This window comes from Pundamilia nyererei, unplaced genomic scaffold (genome assembly GCF_000239375.1).
Source record: "Pundamilia nyererei isolate P.nyererei 1_Seehausen unplaced genomic scaffold, PunNye1.0 scaffold00030, whole genome shotgun sequence".
NCBI lineage: Eukaryota > Metazoa > Chordata > Actinopteri > Cichliformes > Cichlidae > Pundamilia > Pundamilia nyererei.
The window spans coordinates 2,514,640-2,532,384 of NW_005187431.1; the positions used below are offsets into that span (position 1 = coordinate 2,514,640).

Below are 17,745 nucleotides of genomic sequence, written 5' to 3' on the forward strand. Positions count from 1 at the left end.
CACACACACACACACACACACACACACACTATATATATTGACGAAGACATGCTAAAATGAAAGTGGAATCAGTCTCTGGCTGTGTTGACCAGGACTTGAGGGTCAAAAGTATTGCAAAGTTTCATTTAAAAAGACTTAGTATTCATTCGCTATTCCCTGTGAGTTCATCTCCCTGCTGTAAACCACTGATTCATTACACAATTATGGCAGTTTCTTTATATGCCTCTATCTTTTATCTTCCTATTATTCTGCTTTTTAACGCTTTTGGCAAAGCAAAGGTATTGCAGGTTGCACATCCTCTTTCTAGCAGATGATGTCTTAATGCTGATCCTTGCATGCTGCTTTGTACTATAAACCAGAGGCTCCTGCTGAGGACGGACACTTATCTGGCACACAGCCCAGGGCTGACACATATAGTAGATCACATGCACACCCTAAACCAGTGGATGAGATGCCATTGTTACTATTTTAAACAATATATCCTATGTATATCAAATTATTCTAAACATTGGGGTGGGAATTGTAAATGGATTTTTTTTTAAAGGAAGAGTGATGACAGTTAATGCAGCAGATGCATCTAGTCCCTTGATATGCCATGCATCAGAAATGCTCTGCCCTATATTACTCATTAATCAACTGAATAGTCTCAAGTTAAATTAAAGCAGCAACAGTATGGCCCTTGCACCTCAGTGAACATCCAGGTGTGATGAAGGTGAGATGTTTTACGCGGTAACATGAATGAATTAAGCCTGGGACGCTAATTGGGTGTTGTATAAATTTACCGCTGATCACCTGTGAACACTAGGTGGCGATAAAGAGTGTCCACCAACTAAAAGTCCTGCTGCTGCACGTAATTTGATAAACCACTAATGAAAGTTTCATGTAGATGAAGTGATGATGATTATCACCTAATGCTTACTTCATGTTGCTACTAGTACTTCAATAAAGCGATTGTAGGTGGCGCTGTAGAATCATGTTGAACCGCCCATGTTTAAGACCCAAAAATACATAAATATTCACCAGACCTGACACATGTGCAAAATTTCATGAAGGCGGAAGTGCAGCTTATCCTTGCTGACACAGGGCTGGACAGTTCGTCATTCCATCTTATGGCTAAAGGAGAAGCATGATGGTTTTACAGTGGCCTTGCACACAGACTACAGGCAACTTTGCAGATGTTGTCTATAAGTTGTTGTTGGTTATAAGAGGCAGTGTCACAAACAATCGGTCTGTGTGGTACTCTTGTTTGTGCTGTTATTGGTCCTTGCCAGCCACAGAGAAGAGCGGGTTATAACATACAAAAAAGCTGAAGCAAAATGTATAAAAAAAATGACAAGAGTATGGAAAGGCTTGGAAAAATCTGGAATAGCAACAGCACATTGCCATTCACTGCTCCAGACAAATAGCTACATTGGGCTGCACAACCTAGTTAGAGGTGCCTTTACTTGGGAGATTTTCTATAGAAAGCACTGTAGTATCTAGCCATCCCAAGGAATGTACCTATCTCCCTTCTGGAGGTAGGTACAGGAAAGGTCGACAATGGCAGAAACCTTAGCCTCAACAGGATGAATCTGGTCATAAAGGTTCCTTCAAAAGTTAGGTGACAGTGGCCTTGCCAAACTCACATGTTGCCAAGTTTAGTGTCAGAGAAGCTTCTGCTTCAAAAAAAATGATTCATTGTTGCAATGTGCTATGCCCAATGGGGAAAATAAATAACCACATCAACTAGATAAATATTGCAGTTTGAAACATTACCCAGGACGGTGGTCATTAGCCTTTGAAAGGTCACAGGTGCATTTTTCATCTCAAAAGACCATCACAGTACACTGCAAAAAGTGATCAGGCGTAACAAATGCTGAGACTTCAAAAGCTATTTCAGCAAGCAGGATTTGGCAGTAACCTGTAAGGAGGTCTAACTTACTGACATCTGTTGCTGAGCTGATGCTGTCTATACAGTCCTCAGCGTGAGGTATCAGAAAAAAAACAGACACTAGCTGTGTCCCAAAACGTAGGCCGAATCCTTTGGAGGACCCGGCCTGCGCGGTCTACGTGGGCCAGGTCCTTCGAAGACCGAAAAGGCCGGAAGTGCGAGGTTGTGAAATGCGACAGTCTAGCCTTCAGATTTGCGTCACCGCTGTCTCGGTGGAGTTTAATAAACTCGGCCGTCTGCTCTTTGCTATCTAAAATATAACAGGACACTGGCGTAAATTCTTGACCGTCTCACAGTTTGTTTGACGTTTATTTAGCTGTGTGAAAATCCCAGAGAAACCCACCCGAGGGATTAATAAAGTTTTGTTTAATCTAATCTAATCTAATAACTTTGATCTACTCCAAACCGATTTACTGCAGAACAAAGCCAAACAATTACATTTTTAAGTCATCCGAGTGACTTATATATTATCTTTAACCTGATAAAACGATGAAGCCGGGAGTCCGCTGCTCTCGCCGGGTCGAGTGACCATTGAACCCCCCGGCTAGCTATCAAGCGGGTGGGTAACAGACGTCTCTGAAAATGTCGGAGCACTTTTGCAAATATGCAATGTCTTAATAAACCAAGCAGATATTTGAAGTTTACATGGCTACTTTCTCGCCTGAAAGTATGTTAAAAGTTTGTTTTGTGACCCAGAAAGATTAATAAGAGTAATATTAAAACTTAATAGCGGCCGCCATTGTTGGGAATTGGAATTGGCTGGGCCGTGCTATGAATTCTGGGATATGGTGGGCCACACCTGACCGATCCTTCAAATTCGGGGAAATAAAGGACGCATTTGTTGGCTGCATTTGAAGGAGTCGACGAATTTGGACAGCCTTCGTCGCCTAGCTGTGACGTAATCGGCCTTCAAATGCGGCCTCCGAAGGATGCAGCCTACGTTTTAGGACACAGCTACTGTCTGCGTTCACTTGTGAGGAAGCGTTGAGTGCCATCTGAGTTTGCCGTGACCAGACAGGGAGAACTCAGCGGACTAGAATTAGGTTTGCTTATGCTGTGTTCCAGCGAGTACTTTACTCCGTTCTTCGTCATCTCTTTCAATTCAAATGTTATTTAATTTAAAATTTAATTTGAAGTGCGCCGCTATGACAGCAAATCACCTTTGCTACACATATGTTATTCCTCCCAAGAAGGTTCTTTCTGAAACTTAAGTCAAACGGATCAGTTGTCATGCTCACAGCTGTTAACAGACCCAAAAACCAAACAGTCTCCAAAACCAAACTTCCACCATCTAGTGCTGGTATGAGAAGTCCTCGACATGTGCTCCCAACTATGTTACATTCCCAAAATGGTCTACAGGTAACATAATACTAGATGGGGGAACATGAGGAGTTTGTTTGGGTTGGTTTAAACAATTTATTGCCAAAATGTTAACAATGAAGCATAAGGCGAGTACACCAAACAAAAAAAGCTCAAACTTAAAATAAAACTCCATCAACAAATTACCTTAGTTAAAAGAAAGGTTACAAATCTATACATCAACTACATATCAACCAAAGAAAAATAGGAGAAAAAGGTGTACGTCAAAAGAAAATGGCAGCTCTCCCTTACAAGTTTCTTCTGGCAACTGCAAGAGAAGGCAGAACAGCTAAGGATAAATCTTTTAGGTTTAGCAAGAAAAAAACAAGAAAGGCAGAAACTTAGGAAAGCTAACCAAAACAGGTAAGGCTTCACTCAAAAACAAATGCTGCTCTAACAACCAAAAAGATTGGTCAGCTTTCATCAACTTTGAAGAGGCTGCAGGATTCCGACTTCAGCCAAGGACATGAAAAACAAGATCATCAAGAGTCAGTAGTAGGGAAGGGTGGAAGTCAGGACCTGGAAGCAGCACAGTAAATATTTCCTCATCCTAATCTTTATATTTTTTAAAAGGAATATAATACCTGTTTTTGGAAATATTTGGAAGAAATTCACAGAAGCACAGGGAGTACATAGAAAAAGAACAAGCAGGAAAAACCCGACTGAAGTTTAAGTGAGGAACCTTTCTGTGAGGTGAGAGTGCTAACCACAGCACCACTCTGCCTTCATTTAAACTGTAACCGGGTTTTAATCATAGCCACACAATTCTGTAATTGCTACTTGAAATTAATTGGGCTTTTAGCAGCTCCTGAATACAAAATACAATAGAGAATATTAAAAGAAGCTGAGCAACGTCATGTCTTCTAGTACTAAAATAGGCTATATTTTTGATAGAACTTCATTACAGGGAGTGCAGAATTATTAGGCAAGTTGTGTTTTTGAGGAATAATGTTATTATTGAACAACAACCATGTTCTCAATGAACCCAAAAAACTTAATATCAAAGCTGAATGTTTTTGGAAGTAGTTTTTAGTTTTTTTTTAGTTTTAGCTAATTTAGGGGGATATCTGTGTGTGCAGGTGATTATTACTGTGCATAATTATTAGGCAACTTAATAAAAAACAAATATATACCCATTTCAATTATTTATTTTTACCAGTGAAACCAATATAACATCTCCACATTCACAAATATACATTTCTGACATTCAAAAACAAAACAAAAACAAATCAGCGACCAATATAGCCACCTTTCTTTGCAAGGACACTCAAAAGCCTGCCATCCATGGATTCTGTCAGTGTTTTGATCTGTTCACCATCAACATTGTGTGCAGCAGCAACCACAGCTTCCCAGACACTGTTCAGAGAGGTGTACTGTTTTCCCTCCTTGTAAATTTCACATTTGATGATGGACCACAGGTTCTCAATGGGGTTCAGATCAGGTGAACAAGGAGGCCATGTCATTAGTTTTTCTTCTTTTATACCCTTCCTTGCCAGCCACGCTGTGGAGTACTTGGACGCGTGTGATGGAGCATTGTCCTGCATGAAAATCATGTTGTTCTTGAAGGATGCAGACTTCTTCCTGTACCACTGCTTGAAGAAGGTGTCTTCCAGAAACTGGCAGTAGGACTGGGAGTTGAGCTTGACTCCATCCTCAACCCGAAAAGGCCCCACAAGCTCATCTTTGATGATACCAGCCCAAACCAGTACTCCACCTCCACCTTGCTGGCGTCTGAGTCAGACTGGAGCTCTCTGCCCTTTACCAATCCAGCCACGGGCCCATCCATCTGGCCCATCAAGACTCACTCTCATTTCATCAGTCCATAAAACCTTAGAAAAACCAGTCTTGAGATATTTCTTGGCCCAGTCTTGACGTTTCAGCTTGTGTGTCTTGTTCAGTGGTGGTCGTCTTTCAACCTTTCTTATCTTGGCCATGTCTCTGAGTATTGCACACCTTGTGCTTTTGGGCACTCCAGTGATGTTGCAGCTCTGAAATATGGCCAAACTGGTGGCAAGTGGCATCTTGGCAGCTGCACGCTTGACTTTTCTCAGTTCATGGGCAGTTATTTTGCGCCTTGGTTTTTCCACACGCTTCTTGCGACCCTGTTGACTATTTTGAATGAAACGCTTGATTGTTCGATGATCACGCTTCAGAAGCTTTGCAATTTTGAGACTGCTGCATCCCTCTGCAAGATATCTCACTGTTTTTGACTTTTCTGAGCCTGTCAAGTCCTTCTTTTGACCCATTTTGCCAAAGGAAAGGACGTTGCCTAATAATTATGCACACCTGATATAGGGTGTTGATGTCATTAGACCACACCCCTTCTCATTACAGAGATGCACATCACCTAATATGCTTAATTGGTAGTAGGCTTTCAAGCCTATACAGCTTGGAGTAAGACAACATGCATGAAGAGGATGATGTGGACAAAATACTCATTTGCCCAATAATTCTGCACTCCCTGTAAAGGTAACAACTCCTGAGAAGGAGCGCCTGTAAAGGTTACATTTAGACAGAGTCGGCTAACAAGCAGCCAGTGATCTAGATGTTAACTCTTGAGAATAATAACTTCAAATGTCTACCAAAGAAAAAAATAGTTCCAGTTTTTCCATATAATATTAATACAGCATTAATAATGCTTTTTCTTTAAAAGGGCAGAATACAGTGTCTTCTGTAGTTGTGTCGACTTTGGCCAATGTAGAAACATCCAGCTGCTACAGCAGTGGCCTGGCAACAGCTGCCTCAGGCTTCACTCTCATAGGGGAATGTTAGGGTCTCTGTGCTGGGTCATGTCTTCTCTGAGAGGACATCTGCTCCAGTCAGACTCCCTGTGTATCTCCCCGGTGTCCTAATGTGTGTGTGCGTGGGTATGTGTGTCTTTAATGGTAGGTAGAAAGCAGGAGGCCAGAAAGTCCTGTGTCCCTGCTGTAGACCATATGCCAAGTGTTACACCACAACCCCTCCTTCAACCATCCTTAATGTAGCCTTTTAAATTATGAAAGAAAGTTCTGGTTAGCTTGAGCCATAAGCTTTCCTGGTAATTTCAATGTAATCTAGGTCATTTTCATCAGTCAAAAAGCCTCATCCTGGTTTTCTCCATTTCATACTCTAAACCTATGATCTTAAAGTGAAGGGCTTTTAAGACCAGAGCAGTCACGTTTTGTTACATTAGCTCATTTCATCATATTAGCTTAGCCCATTCACAGCCAGTATTCATTATTGCATGTATTGCTGAATGCATTAAAGGAAACTGCTGTTCCTTTAAAGAGAGGGAAAAAAAGACAGAGTATTTAAGGTAGGTACCAGCTATCACTGTCCACAAATGCCACTGTTAGAATTGCAGAGGCACGTTTCTCCCTTTGATAACCATCAGCTGAGCAGACGCTGTCATTATGCAAAGTATGAGCACTAAAAAAAGAGGCAGACACTGCAGGAGTGCACAGGTGTCAATCCCGCTGTAGCGAATGGTCCAATAGGACACTCGTTGATTGATAGCTGAATGCTAACAGAGCTCAGCACGCTAATGCACGCCACGGGACATCTATAGTCGGTGGTGGCTGTCTGTGTGTGAGGCTGAACAAAGCACTGTCATCCATCAATCCGTGTCACCCAGTCTCTGATCCCGAGTATATAAATGTTGCATCATCCTGTCCTTTCAAGTCCAGTCATGCAGAGATCCCTGGATGCACTGATTCATTGGAGATCAGTAATGAACTGTTCAGAGAAGGAAGGATGACCTTGCCTGTAGAGGAATAAATCCTTACAATTCAGGCTACAATGTGCATGTCTTACTTCCCTTCTTTTTTGTCAATTTCAAATATAGTTAATTATCAGAAAGCATTTTAACTTGAGAAGTAATTTCTTCAGATTTTCCTGAGGCTTCAGTTAAGATCACATTATCCTTTTTATAATCTACACAGCACTCTGGCTGTCGGCTTACTGCTATAATCCCCTTTGCCATAAGGGGGAGCTCAAAGGCAAAGTGCCTAATGCAGGATTCAGGAAGGGCCAACATAATGGTAGATTTTCCTCTGCGTTGGCCCAGTGGAATACCAGCATTTCAGTTGTGGATACTAAAATTGAAGCTGAACTCTTTTTTGTTACCCCACAGAACCAAGAAAATGTTTCTAATAGTTGGTTCTTAAATAGTTGCTGATTTTGTCAGGTCCAAAGCGCCATTTTAAGTGTTTTCAGTCACTTGATTGAAGCAAAAATGTCTCAAATAACTGATTTAGACAAAACCAAGTCACAGTCCACTCGTTACCAAGCACACAGGTTGAAAGGACATAGAGGCTCCATTTAAAAAGTGATCGATGCAGAGATCACTGAAGATCTCTGGTGGAACAAGTTGCTATGAGCTGGTTAAAGATATTGATCCCATGATTGATTCTCTGATTGAGTCATGACAAGTCTTTCTTTGCCACCACATGCCACTGAGCGAACTTTAGCTTCAATGACTAAATGGATTAAGGGTAAGCTGAGAGAAAATCACCAGCATCCAGTTACTTTGACTTTGCTTTTTTAAAAAGAAAAAAATGGTACATTAGTGAAACTTTGCACACTCTTAAAGGGCCAAATGTTTAATTAATAACATTTTACTTCATAGCTTTTTACACTTAACTGACTACTTTTTGCTGTGGTTGCACTTAAGTGAAGAATGTTAATGTTTTTACCCCACAGGATGTTTACGACCCTAGTTATTGTCCATGAAATGGCTTTTCCTTTGTCATCCCTAAAACTCTCAATTTATAGCTCATGCACCTTTTTTTCTCTTCGGCTGCAGCAGCAGAAGCAGCTGTTTGCTGCGTTGTCCTCTGACAATGACTCTTTTTCCATCTCTCCCTCCTGTCGTCTATCTCAATCCTTCTCTTTCATTGTCTGTTTACTTCTTACCGTCATCCATGCAGCATCACTCTTTCTCCTCTGGCAATGAGCTATTCTGTGTTCTCTCTCTGCTGCCTTCTCTCTCACTCATCCTCTTGACTGGCAATAACAGCTTATCTTCTCCTCTCCCCCCTCCCCCTCACCCTGTATCTTGCAGGGTACATCAGATCCTCAGTGCGTTGTCTGGGACTATGGAAACCCGTAAGTTACTCACAGTGACTCTGACACTCGTGTAAATGTTTGTGTGTACAGTGCAGAAATACATGTCTGTCAGTCAAAAAAAAAAATCCAAATGATTGTGTGTGCGTGCGTGTGTGTGTGTGTGTGCGTGTGTGTGTGTGTGTCAATGTTTATCTCGCATGTGTGTTCATGCCCAGTCAGATTCGTTTTATTAATGATCTGATAACATTGTAATGAAGTTCTCAGAGTTTCTCTTTATTAAATTAGTCAGTGGGAAGAAACAGCGTTATTTCACTGCTGCTAACAGTTCAACTGCAGGCTAACTCAGAACTCCTCTGTGGGTGCAGCTCTTTCTCTATTGCAGTTCTCTTGTGTAGCGTTTACCTTGTTGGCAGTTTAATTTGCATTTCTTTACTTCTTAACAGACATACTATCTAAGTACATTACAAACGGTTTTCTTTTTTTCTTTGCTCTGTATTGTGGGCCAGCTGGTGAACTAAAAAATATAAACCAGGACAATTGATCATCCTGCATTCACCATTAACCCACATATTGATCGGATAGTCTGTCAATACCAAAGTTATAAGAAACAACGTTTAAAACCTGGCTTTGGTTTCAGTTCATGGCCTAGTTACACTTTAAGTATAAACGCAAAAATTAAGGAAATTTGTTTTTGGCCAGTCTTGTAACAGTCTTGCTTGAGAATAAAGCTTATACCATTGGAAAGCCTTCATTTTCCCTTAAATGATGCCGTGTTTTGTGAGGGGGTTGAGCAACAGAGTCGATTACGTGGGTTGCACAGTGAAAAACTTACCAAATCTTTTCTTCCAATGCCAAACAGCTTATTCTGCTATTGACTATTGTTTGATGCCATTTATTGGATTGGATGGTTGAAGTCTGAAGAAACAAGGCATATTGTCAATCTGTAAATGTATTCATTTTTAAAAATGGGGGTTTAGCAGCATGTGGACCCGAACAGTATTTGTTACAAGTCAGCCAACACACCACAATGACTGACTTGCAACAAATGCTGGTTGAAGAACCAGGTGGTTAGGTGAGCGGTCTACCAACCTACCAGGGTCAGTAAATCAAATCTGGGCTCTTAGAGGCACTGTGTTGAATGAAGGATTTGCCTGATTTGTCCCATTATTTGTGTGATATGTGTTTTGAATATTAGATGAAAGTGCTCAGGTGTAGATAAAGAAACACTCTATGAATGTGTAAGTGTTATTGGATGAAAGAAAGCAAGCGCTTTTAGTACCCAAATTAAGTAGAAAGGTGCTATATAAGTACCAGTGCCTTTAATGTAGTGAGTGTGGGTAATCAACTGTATGAAAGATGGGAGATGTTGTTAGATCCTGGATATCAATTTCACATTTGAGCAATGCCCGTGAATTTTCTTTTACTGATTTTTTTTTGTTCTGGCTGTGAATCTGGCTGTAGTTCATTTAAAAATGCTAGAGCTGTATTGTAGCTTAACAAATAACTAAAAGCTAATGATCATCTGTTGTGCCTCAAAGGAGACCCCTAATGATGTGCAGAAAATTAAAGGTAGCCATTAAGTGTGGTAACTCTAAATTGGTCACACACTGAAGCATGTATTAAAAGCATTAAAAGTGTGCACGCTATCGACAGTCCCCAAAGCATCGAAAACATGTCATTAATGGAAGAAAATTTCAGTACCAATGTTGCCACATTCATTCTCTCCCAGTTCAGCAATGGTGGACCTTGGAATCTTTAAACCAAACGAATTAAGATATTTAAAGTTTTGCACTTGTTGATATTTGTGTTAACAAATTTTACATCCCAAATTCTTAACCTGTGTATGTTTTAGACTGAAATTTGGCATAATAGTCTGCTTTGGTAGGAGTTCTTGTTAACCTTGACAGCACTAAATTTCAAAAAATCAAGTAATTTAGTTTAGATTGTTGAGTGCATCAACAAAGTCACTATTTGTGAAGGAATTTCATAATTTCAAATTTCAAGTAGGTTCTAGTTTGATTATGAATGTAAATTGGTGATGTGAATTCCTGTATATACAAATGACAACAGATTGCAAATGCAAATTCATTGAGTAGAATATAACTGGTCTATCTTCTTATCCATCTATTTTATTGTTTTGTTTCACCACCATCTTGACCAAAGTCATTTTGAAGATGGCAATCGACTGCAAGTGATCGCAAACCTGCCCATATGGAAAAGATATATATAAATCTTATAAAGTTTGTATCTGTCTTGTGTGAAACTTGTATGAAAAGCATACAAGAGTGAAAACAGATATAAGATCCCTTGAAAAATTATATAATGAAACTTGTATGTTTTGGATACTTACTAAAACAATGTATGAAAGTAATGCGAAAGTGGCCACTTTCATGAGTAATCACATATAAGTTTTTACTATTTCTTTTCCGTATGGGTGGTTCCTGTCTTCACAGCAGCTTTTTCAAAAGCAATGAGATTGCAATCATATGTCACGCTGTAGTCTCCACCCATGCTTTCTTTTAGCTTGACTGTAAGATTAGCTGCAATTCTGACAGACCAGAGGAGCTAAATACAAGTTCACAAAAGCTCATGGCCCAGCTACCATCCTCTGCACAACTGCAGTCTGCAAGCTGATTCACAACCCACTTGCACCCCCGATCCTAATCTCATGTTGTATCGTACAATTTGGTTTAGTTCAATTGTATTTATGTAGCACCAGATCACAATAAAAGTTGCTTCATGGCACTTTATCTCGTAAGGTAAAGACTCTACATTAACAGGGAGAAAACACCAACAACAATCCCCCTATGACACCGGGGTGACAGTGGAAAGGAAAAAATCCCTTTTAACAGTAAGAAACCTCCGGCAGATCCGCTCAGGGAGGGGCAGCCATCTGCAACCATGCAACCGGTTGGGGGTGAGGAGAGGAAGCCTTTACTTAGTGTAATATCTGTTGTCTCTGTTGTCATTGCCGTGTTAAGTGCTCAGGATTGTGCTGCTCTTCTTGCCATCTTTGACTTTTCATGAGTGTATTTGGAAGATCAAGAAGGTGCCACAACAAAGTCATTTTGCCAAATAATAAATTAGTATAGACTTAAATATCAATAATCTTTTTGCTAAAGTGGTCCTGCCTGAACTGCCATTAACCCAACAGCTTCAGTATAAACATGACATACTTCTTCCTTTTGTAGCTTTTAACCTTGACCCATGGCCTTCATCATCATATAAAGTTTAAGTGTTGAATTATTATTACACTTCTGGGATTTCTCATGACAACAGATTAAACTCTGGGCTTAGAAACCCCAGCACAAGTGAGTGAATGTGACCCGAGTACAGACTGTCAGTGATGTCATTTTTATTGTCAATAAAAATACAATCATGATGATATCGCATTTCTTCAAAATGTATTTGCTAATCCAGTTGGGCTGTATGAGAATATAAATAATTTTTGGAAACATATTTGACATATGATGATTCACAGCAACCGATAACTTAAGAATTGAATTTGTCAGAGGGCCATCACTGAAGACTTCCTGTCTAATGTGACAACAAGACGGATGACAGAAAATTCAGGTCAGCTCAAATTCTCCCTGGAGATCCCATTAGTTTACCCAGTTCTAGAAGAGTACTCTCTGGTGACCAAAGCACACAATGGGAGTGCAGGTTTGCAGGGACAGGATAAGACGTTGTAACTTAAACTACCCCTTCTCCATTAAGGCAGGAGAGGGACAACGCTTGGCAAAGTCAATCAACTAGCTGGCAGATTACAGCTGCAATCAAATTAAATTTGCAGACATGACGAGGGCAGAGAGCTAAGCAGAATATAAAGTGGCGAGATGGCAGTGATGTCAACCAATCAAAAAAGTGCGTGCACCAGAAGGAATGCACTCTTTTGTTTGTTTGGGGTTTTTTTTGGTTTTAGGCTTTACTAATGTGCTTGTAGAAATCTAAAGATGTGTACAGACAAACATCCGGACCTCGGTTGATTTGACATATTTATATCGGCATGCCACAGATACAGTGTTTAGTTACATTTAGCATGCTTTATGGCTGCTTTCGATATCCTGTACCGAGAAAACATAATCAACGAAAAAAAGAATGTTTCACTCGCAAGTACCGAACCAAGGTAGGAGCATAACGGAGTATCTGCATTTTTAATGCTTATGTCAGCCAGCTACTCTCAAAAATTGTCGAGGATAGGTTGTTGTTGAAATAGTTGCTTACACATTAAACCCATGTACACACTTGAAAATTTCAGTATAAACAGCCTATAAACAAGTGCTCATAACATCATCTTTGGGTGCACAGAGGCGTCTATGGAAATGTGTGAGGCAGTGTAATGAAGGCAGGTGGTACATTTCAGCCAGAGGAAGTCAAAAATGAATTTCTAAATTTTAATCTGATGATCACCTGTACAATCTATGTGCACAAACATCTGTAAATTGCTCAGAGAGCAAGCAGGCAGGCAGACAGACACCAGTACCGTATCAGTCTTACTATATTTGTTTCCCTATGCCGGACGCCAGATCCTGACAAAAGATTGGCATTAGTGTACAGTTGATATGGGTGGAGAATTTGCAGGATAACGCCTCTCTCAGGAACTAGCCACAAGCTTTTGAGGGTTGAGCAGGAGGCAGGCGAGATGTGGAGAAGGTATAGATAGTAGCGTGGAAGCAAGGCAGACATGACAGCAGCTGAACCAGACAGAGGCAGAAAGGGGAGATGGAAGAAAAAGCTTTGCCACTCCATGACCTGTATATGGAGACTATATTTAGTGCATCCACATTTGAAACCCAGATTATATTCTCTCTGTATCTTTTACCCCCCTCTTTTGTTAAAATACCCACATTGATGATGTACACTTACTTGGAGATTAGGCATCACACTGAGGCTCAAATCTGCAAAGCCTATTGTCATCCCCATCACAACTGTGTATGCGCGCATGTTTTTTCTGCAGTGGTGTTCTATTTAGAAATCTGCCAGCCATTTCAGCGGAAGCTCTCTCCCATTTGCGCTCTCGCTCTCTCTCTCAGCTGGCTAAGTTGGCCGACAGTGTGTGGCACTCACAGTTCATCTCAGTATTTATGTGCGAGTGTTTATTTATTTATTTAGCCCTTAACAGGCCCATATGTCGGTACCATCTGCCCATCCAAATCGTTGAGCTCGCCATCCCTCCCAGTCTTCCCCCGTGTGCCTGTCCCCTCAACCAAGTCTCAACCTGTTTTCATTTTCCTCGCTGCCTTGAATGGAAGCTGCTACATTTAGCCCTCATAAAAGTTTTACACGCTTCAAAACTAGAAGCTCAGGTAAGCAAACAGCAGCTATTACGAGAGAACGCATTGCTTGAACATGTATGGTGGTATTGTACACAAGGCCCTGAGATAAAAATAGAAATAATAACTAAGTCAGTCTTGGTCATCCAACCTCCTCTTGCTTATTTTCTGCCCTGTTTCTCTCTTCTGCTGGGATACGATAGCAGGTGTTCAGCTGGTCCTTGCTGTGGTTCCTGACCTTGCTGCTAGCTTCTCTGGGATTTGACCCTCACTAAGGGGGGGGGAGGGGTCAGTCAGATATCCCACTGAAGTACTAACACAGCGACTTCCGCACACTCACTCTGCTGTAAAGTCGCTTTATGGGTTGCTGTGATTTTGTTAGATATTTGAAAGATGTTCCAGCATCCGTAAGATATACATTACATCAGCGGTCCCCAACCTTTTTTGCGCCACGGATCGGTTTATGCCCGACAATATTTTCACGGACCGGCCTTTAAGGTGTTGCGGATAAATACAACAAAATAAAACTATTACCGGTACCGAAAAGAGGAAAATTTATTCATAACACACGTGAAAAGACCAAGAAAAGCCGAGTAAACGATAAAAACGATAACAAAATAACGCTGAAAACCGATAAAAACCCTGAAAACTATACATTTCACACCTGAGCCACACATCGTGTGTTACTATTCCAATAGAAGCAATCTCCTGCCATGGAAGTGACAAAGCAGAAATAGTTTGGCTCACAGAGATTTCAAAACATGCATAAGAATGAAACCCAGCAGTGGGAGATAAATGTAATATACACTTTAGATGGATGGATGGCAGTAAGCTTATGAAAGGCTGAAGGTCATTTAATCCTTTCGCTAATCCCCACGGTCTTCAGCTTGATCGGGGAACAGTGGTTAAAGACCCAAGCAACCCACTCTACCCCTCTGCCACCCATCGCTGCCATAGAGTAATAAAACCCGATGTGCAGTGCAAGTAGCTCTAACATCAACAATCTGACACGGTAGATTGGGGCTTGCTTTGGGCTCAGACTGATCTGGCGCCACTATCGGCTTTTGCATTGGCAGGTTCCAACCTTAAATGACTTAAAAAGTCAAAGACATATTCTGCACACTGCCAAAAAAACCAGCGGGGCACAAATGTGGCCAAAGTGTAATCGCATTTACTTTACAGAAAAGCATAGAGGCAAGTAGCAATGAGCCAAGTGGATGACACTTTTAATTCTCATATTGGGAAGCTTTGGGCTCTGTCATGTGGCCCCTATTAGTCGCTTGTGAATCAAAGAGCGGAGTAAATGAAGGAATTGATTTAAAAATATGCAGAGTATTGTCTGTCCTTCTTGGATATAATGCTTGCTTGAAAGTCTAAGTATGTATCACATTGAGTTGTGCATTGTCCTTTTTACTCACAAACTCACAGTAAAGAGATTTCAAACCCTTTTTTGTATTATTCCTTGAAAAAATCCTAAATACTGCCTACATGACCCTTTATTTACATTTCCTACATGGACAGTGTTTTTCTCTCAAGTTATTTAAAGAGATGTATGAGTTACAGCATTGCAGCTTAAGCACATATGCTGTTTATTTCATTTTGGCCAGAAACTCTTTCTCTAGTGCAACCTAGCTTTAGCTTAGTGCATTTTGGGATACGTAGTACACCCTCCTTCAAGTAGGTTAGGTTAAATACTGTTATCTCAGAGATGGTAAATTAAATATAAATATATTGAGCGATTTGTTTGCGAAAGGCAAAAATATGCTATTATACAGTGTGCATCAGATAATACAGTGGAAATGATAAGTACATTATACACCCACTTCATTGTGTTTTGTTTCAGTTTTTATTAAAGTCGTTTTTAGATTTCTCAGGAGTCATAGCTAACAATAAGTTACTTATCTGTTTTTTCTTTTTAAATCTAGCTCTCTAACAAAAGAATTGCAACATTTTTACTTGTGCATCGTGGGTTTTTTTTCCACTATTGTTGCAGACTAAGATTAAACAGAAATGCAAACACACACACACACACAGAGAAGCAGCAGAGCCACCAGGAGGGGGGGTGGATGGCTGATACGGCTTGCTCCACTTTTCCATCTGACAGAGCAAAAGGGATCAAGACTGTGTCAAATAGCGAGTCAGCACGGGAAGAGGGAGTCGGCCAGGCTTATGCGCGCTCTGTCTCCATTGACTGTTAAAGGCATGGACAGGCTCTCAGTTAGTTTCTCCAGCTATCACAACTGTCCCCAGGGAGCGTGTTAATGTGGGATTTTCAATTCTCTGTGCAAAAAACTGGGGTGACTAGTTAAGGACAGTTGGTTTTAGGTTACTTTTTGATGCCTGTAAGTCGATTTTTTTTTAGGAGGGGGGTTAAGTTCAACTCTAAGTAGCTGTGTGTACAGCTGTGGCTATGGTTTGTTTTTGCTGCTGAACATCATGGATACTTGTGGGTAGCTCATAGGTAAGGAAGATTCTGCTTTCTTATTTGGGTGAAGAAGTTATATAAGGAAGAACTTGTTTATTCTACACTCAGTATTTTTTCTTCCTTCATGTATTACTGATTGGTCGATGTTGTTGAGTTCTTCATCATGTGACAAGTGAAATGGAGCTTTAGCACTGGGGCTGTTTGTCTTGGGAATGTTTTAGAGGAAGATGTTGTTGGTATTGATAGCGATTAGAAGGCTTGACTTGGACTGTGTGTTGGAATACTTTGCCTTGGCTGCTGGACCCGTAGAGCGTGAGGATTGGTAGGTAAGTAACATCTCCATCAGCTTAATACCTTATTATTTTTGAGCCTTGTTATGGATGTTGTGTTAAGTTTTTCTGCCAATTATGCACTGCGAACATGCTCTTACAAGGTTCTGACCTTCAGCCAAGTGCAGTATTTGCCTTATGTCTATCTTACTAACTTCCACATTATCCTCTTTACTGTTATGTCGCTGGAAGTAGGCTGAGAGGGCACTGTGTTAGTCTATTATGAGACTAAGAGTTAGCACAATGCTTAGAGCATGTCCTGCTTTCAGAGAACCCCAAATCTTCCTCAGGTCTTTTTCAAGGAACCACATTCTTCACACATGCAGTGGTGGGAAAAAATGTGTGCCCCCTTCTTGATTTACAATTTTTTTGTATATTTGTCATACTTAAATGTTTAAGGGCATCAAAAAAATAAAATATTAGACAGAGATAACACAAATAAATGTAGTTTCTAAATGAAGGTGTTTTTATTGTTTTTATTATTAAATGGGGGAAAAATCCAAACCTACAGTGCTCTGTGTGAAAAAGTGATTGCCCCCTAAACCTAATAACTGGTTGGGCCACACTTCACTTAGCAACAACAACTGCAATCGAGCATTTGAAGTAACTGGCATTGAGTTTTTTTTAGCACTGTGGGGGAATTTTGGTCCACTTTTCTTTGCAGAATTGCTGTAATTCAGCCACATTGGAGGGTGTTTGGGCAGCTGCCTTTTTAAGGTCATGCCACAGCATCTCAATCGGATTCAGGTCAGAACTTTGATTTGGCCACTCCAAAGTCTTCATTTTATTTTTCTTAAACCTTTCAGAGGTGTACGTGCTGGTGTTTTTTGGATCACTGTCCTCCTGCAGAACCCAAATGTGCTTCAACTTGAGCTCATGACCTGACATTCATGGCTGGACATTCTCCTTTAGCAAGTTTTGGTAGACAGCAGAATTCATGGTGCAAGTCTTCCAGGTCCTAAGGCAGCAAAACAGCCACAGAAACCACACTACCACCACCATGTTTTACTGTTGGTATGATGGTTCATTTCTGAAATGCTGTGCCAGATTTAATGGTACATACATCTTCCAAAAGGTTAAACTTTCTCTTGTGAGTCCACAAAATGCTTCCCAAAGGTCTTGGGGATCATAAAGATGTCTTTTTTTGGCAAATGTGAGACAAGCCTTTGTGTTCTTTCTGGTTAGCAGTGGCCCTCTCATTGAACTCCACCATGCAGATCATTTTTGTCCAGACTGATAGATGCCTCTGACTTGGTTTCTCTGGTGTTTCTTTAGATTGTGGCATAATGTGTTGCTTTTTGAGATCTTTTAGACTCTTTCACTCTGTCAGAAAGGTTAAATGATTTCTTGTTTTGACAGTGAGTGTCTTTAGTAAAAACTGAA

At 40.6% G+C, this 17,745-nt stretch overlaps 1 protein-coding gene across 5 annotated transcripts in view; it reads left to right on the plus strand.

Annotated features, from left to right (window-relative positions):
• The window catches only part of adgrb2 (adhesion G protein-coupled receptor B2), a 249,234-nt gene that overhangs the window by 156,464 nt on the left and 75,025 nt on the right, over window positions 1-17,745 (plus strand). For all 5 annotated transcript variants that reach the window (XM_005728839.1, XM_005728843.1, XM_005728840.1 and 2 more), the window contains exon 16: window positions 8,331-8,374. In XM_005728839.1, coding sequence (XP_005728896.1) covers window positions 8,331-8,374 — 44 coding nt within the window. The remainder of the gene's footprint in view (window positions 1-8,330; window positions 8,375-17,745) is intronic.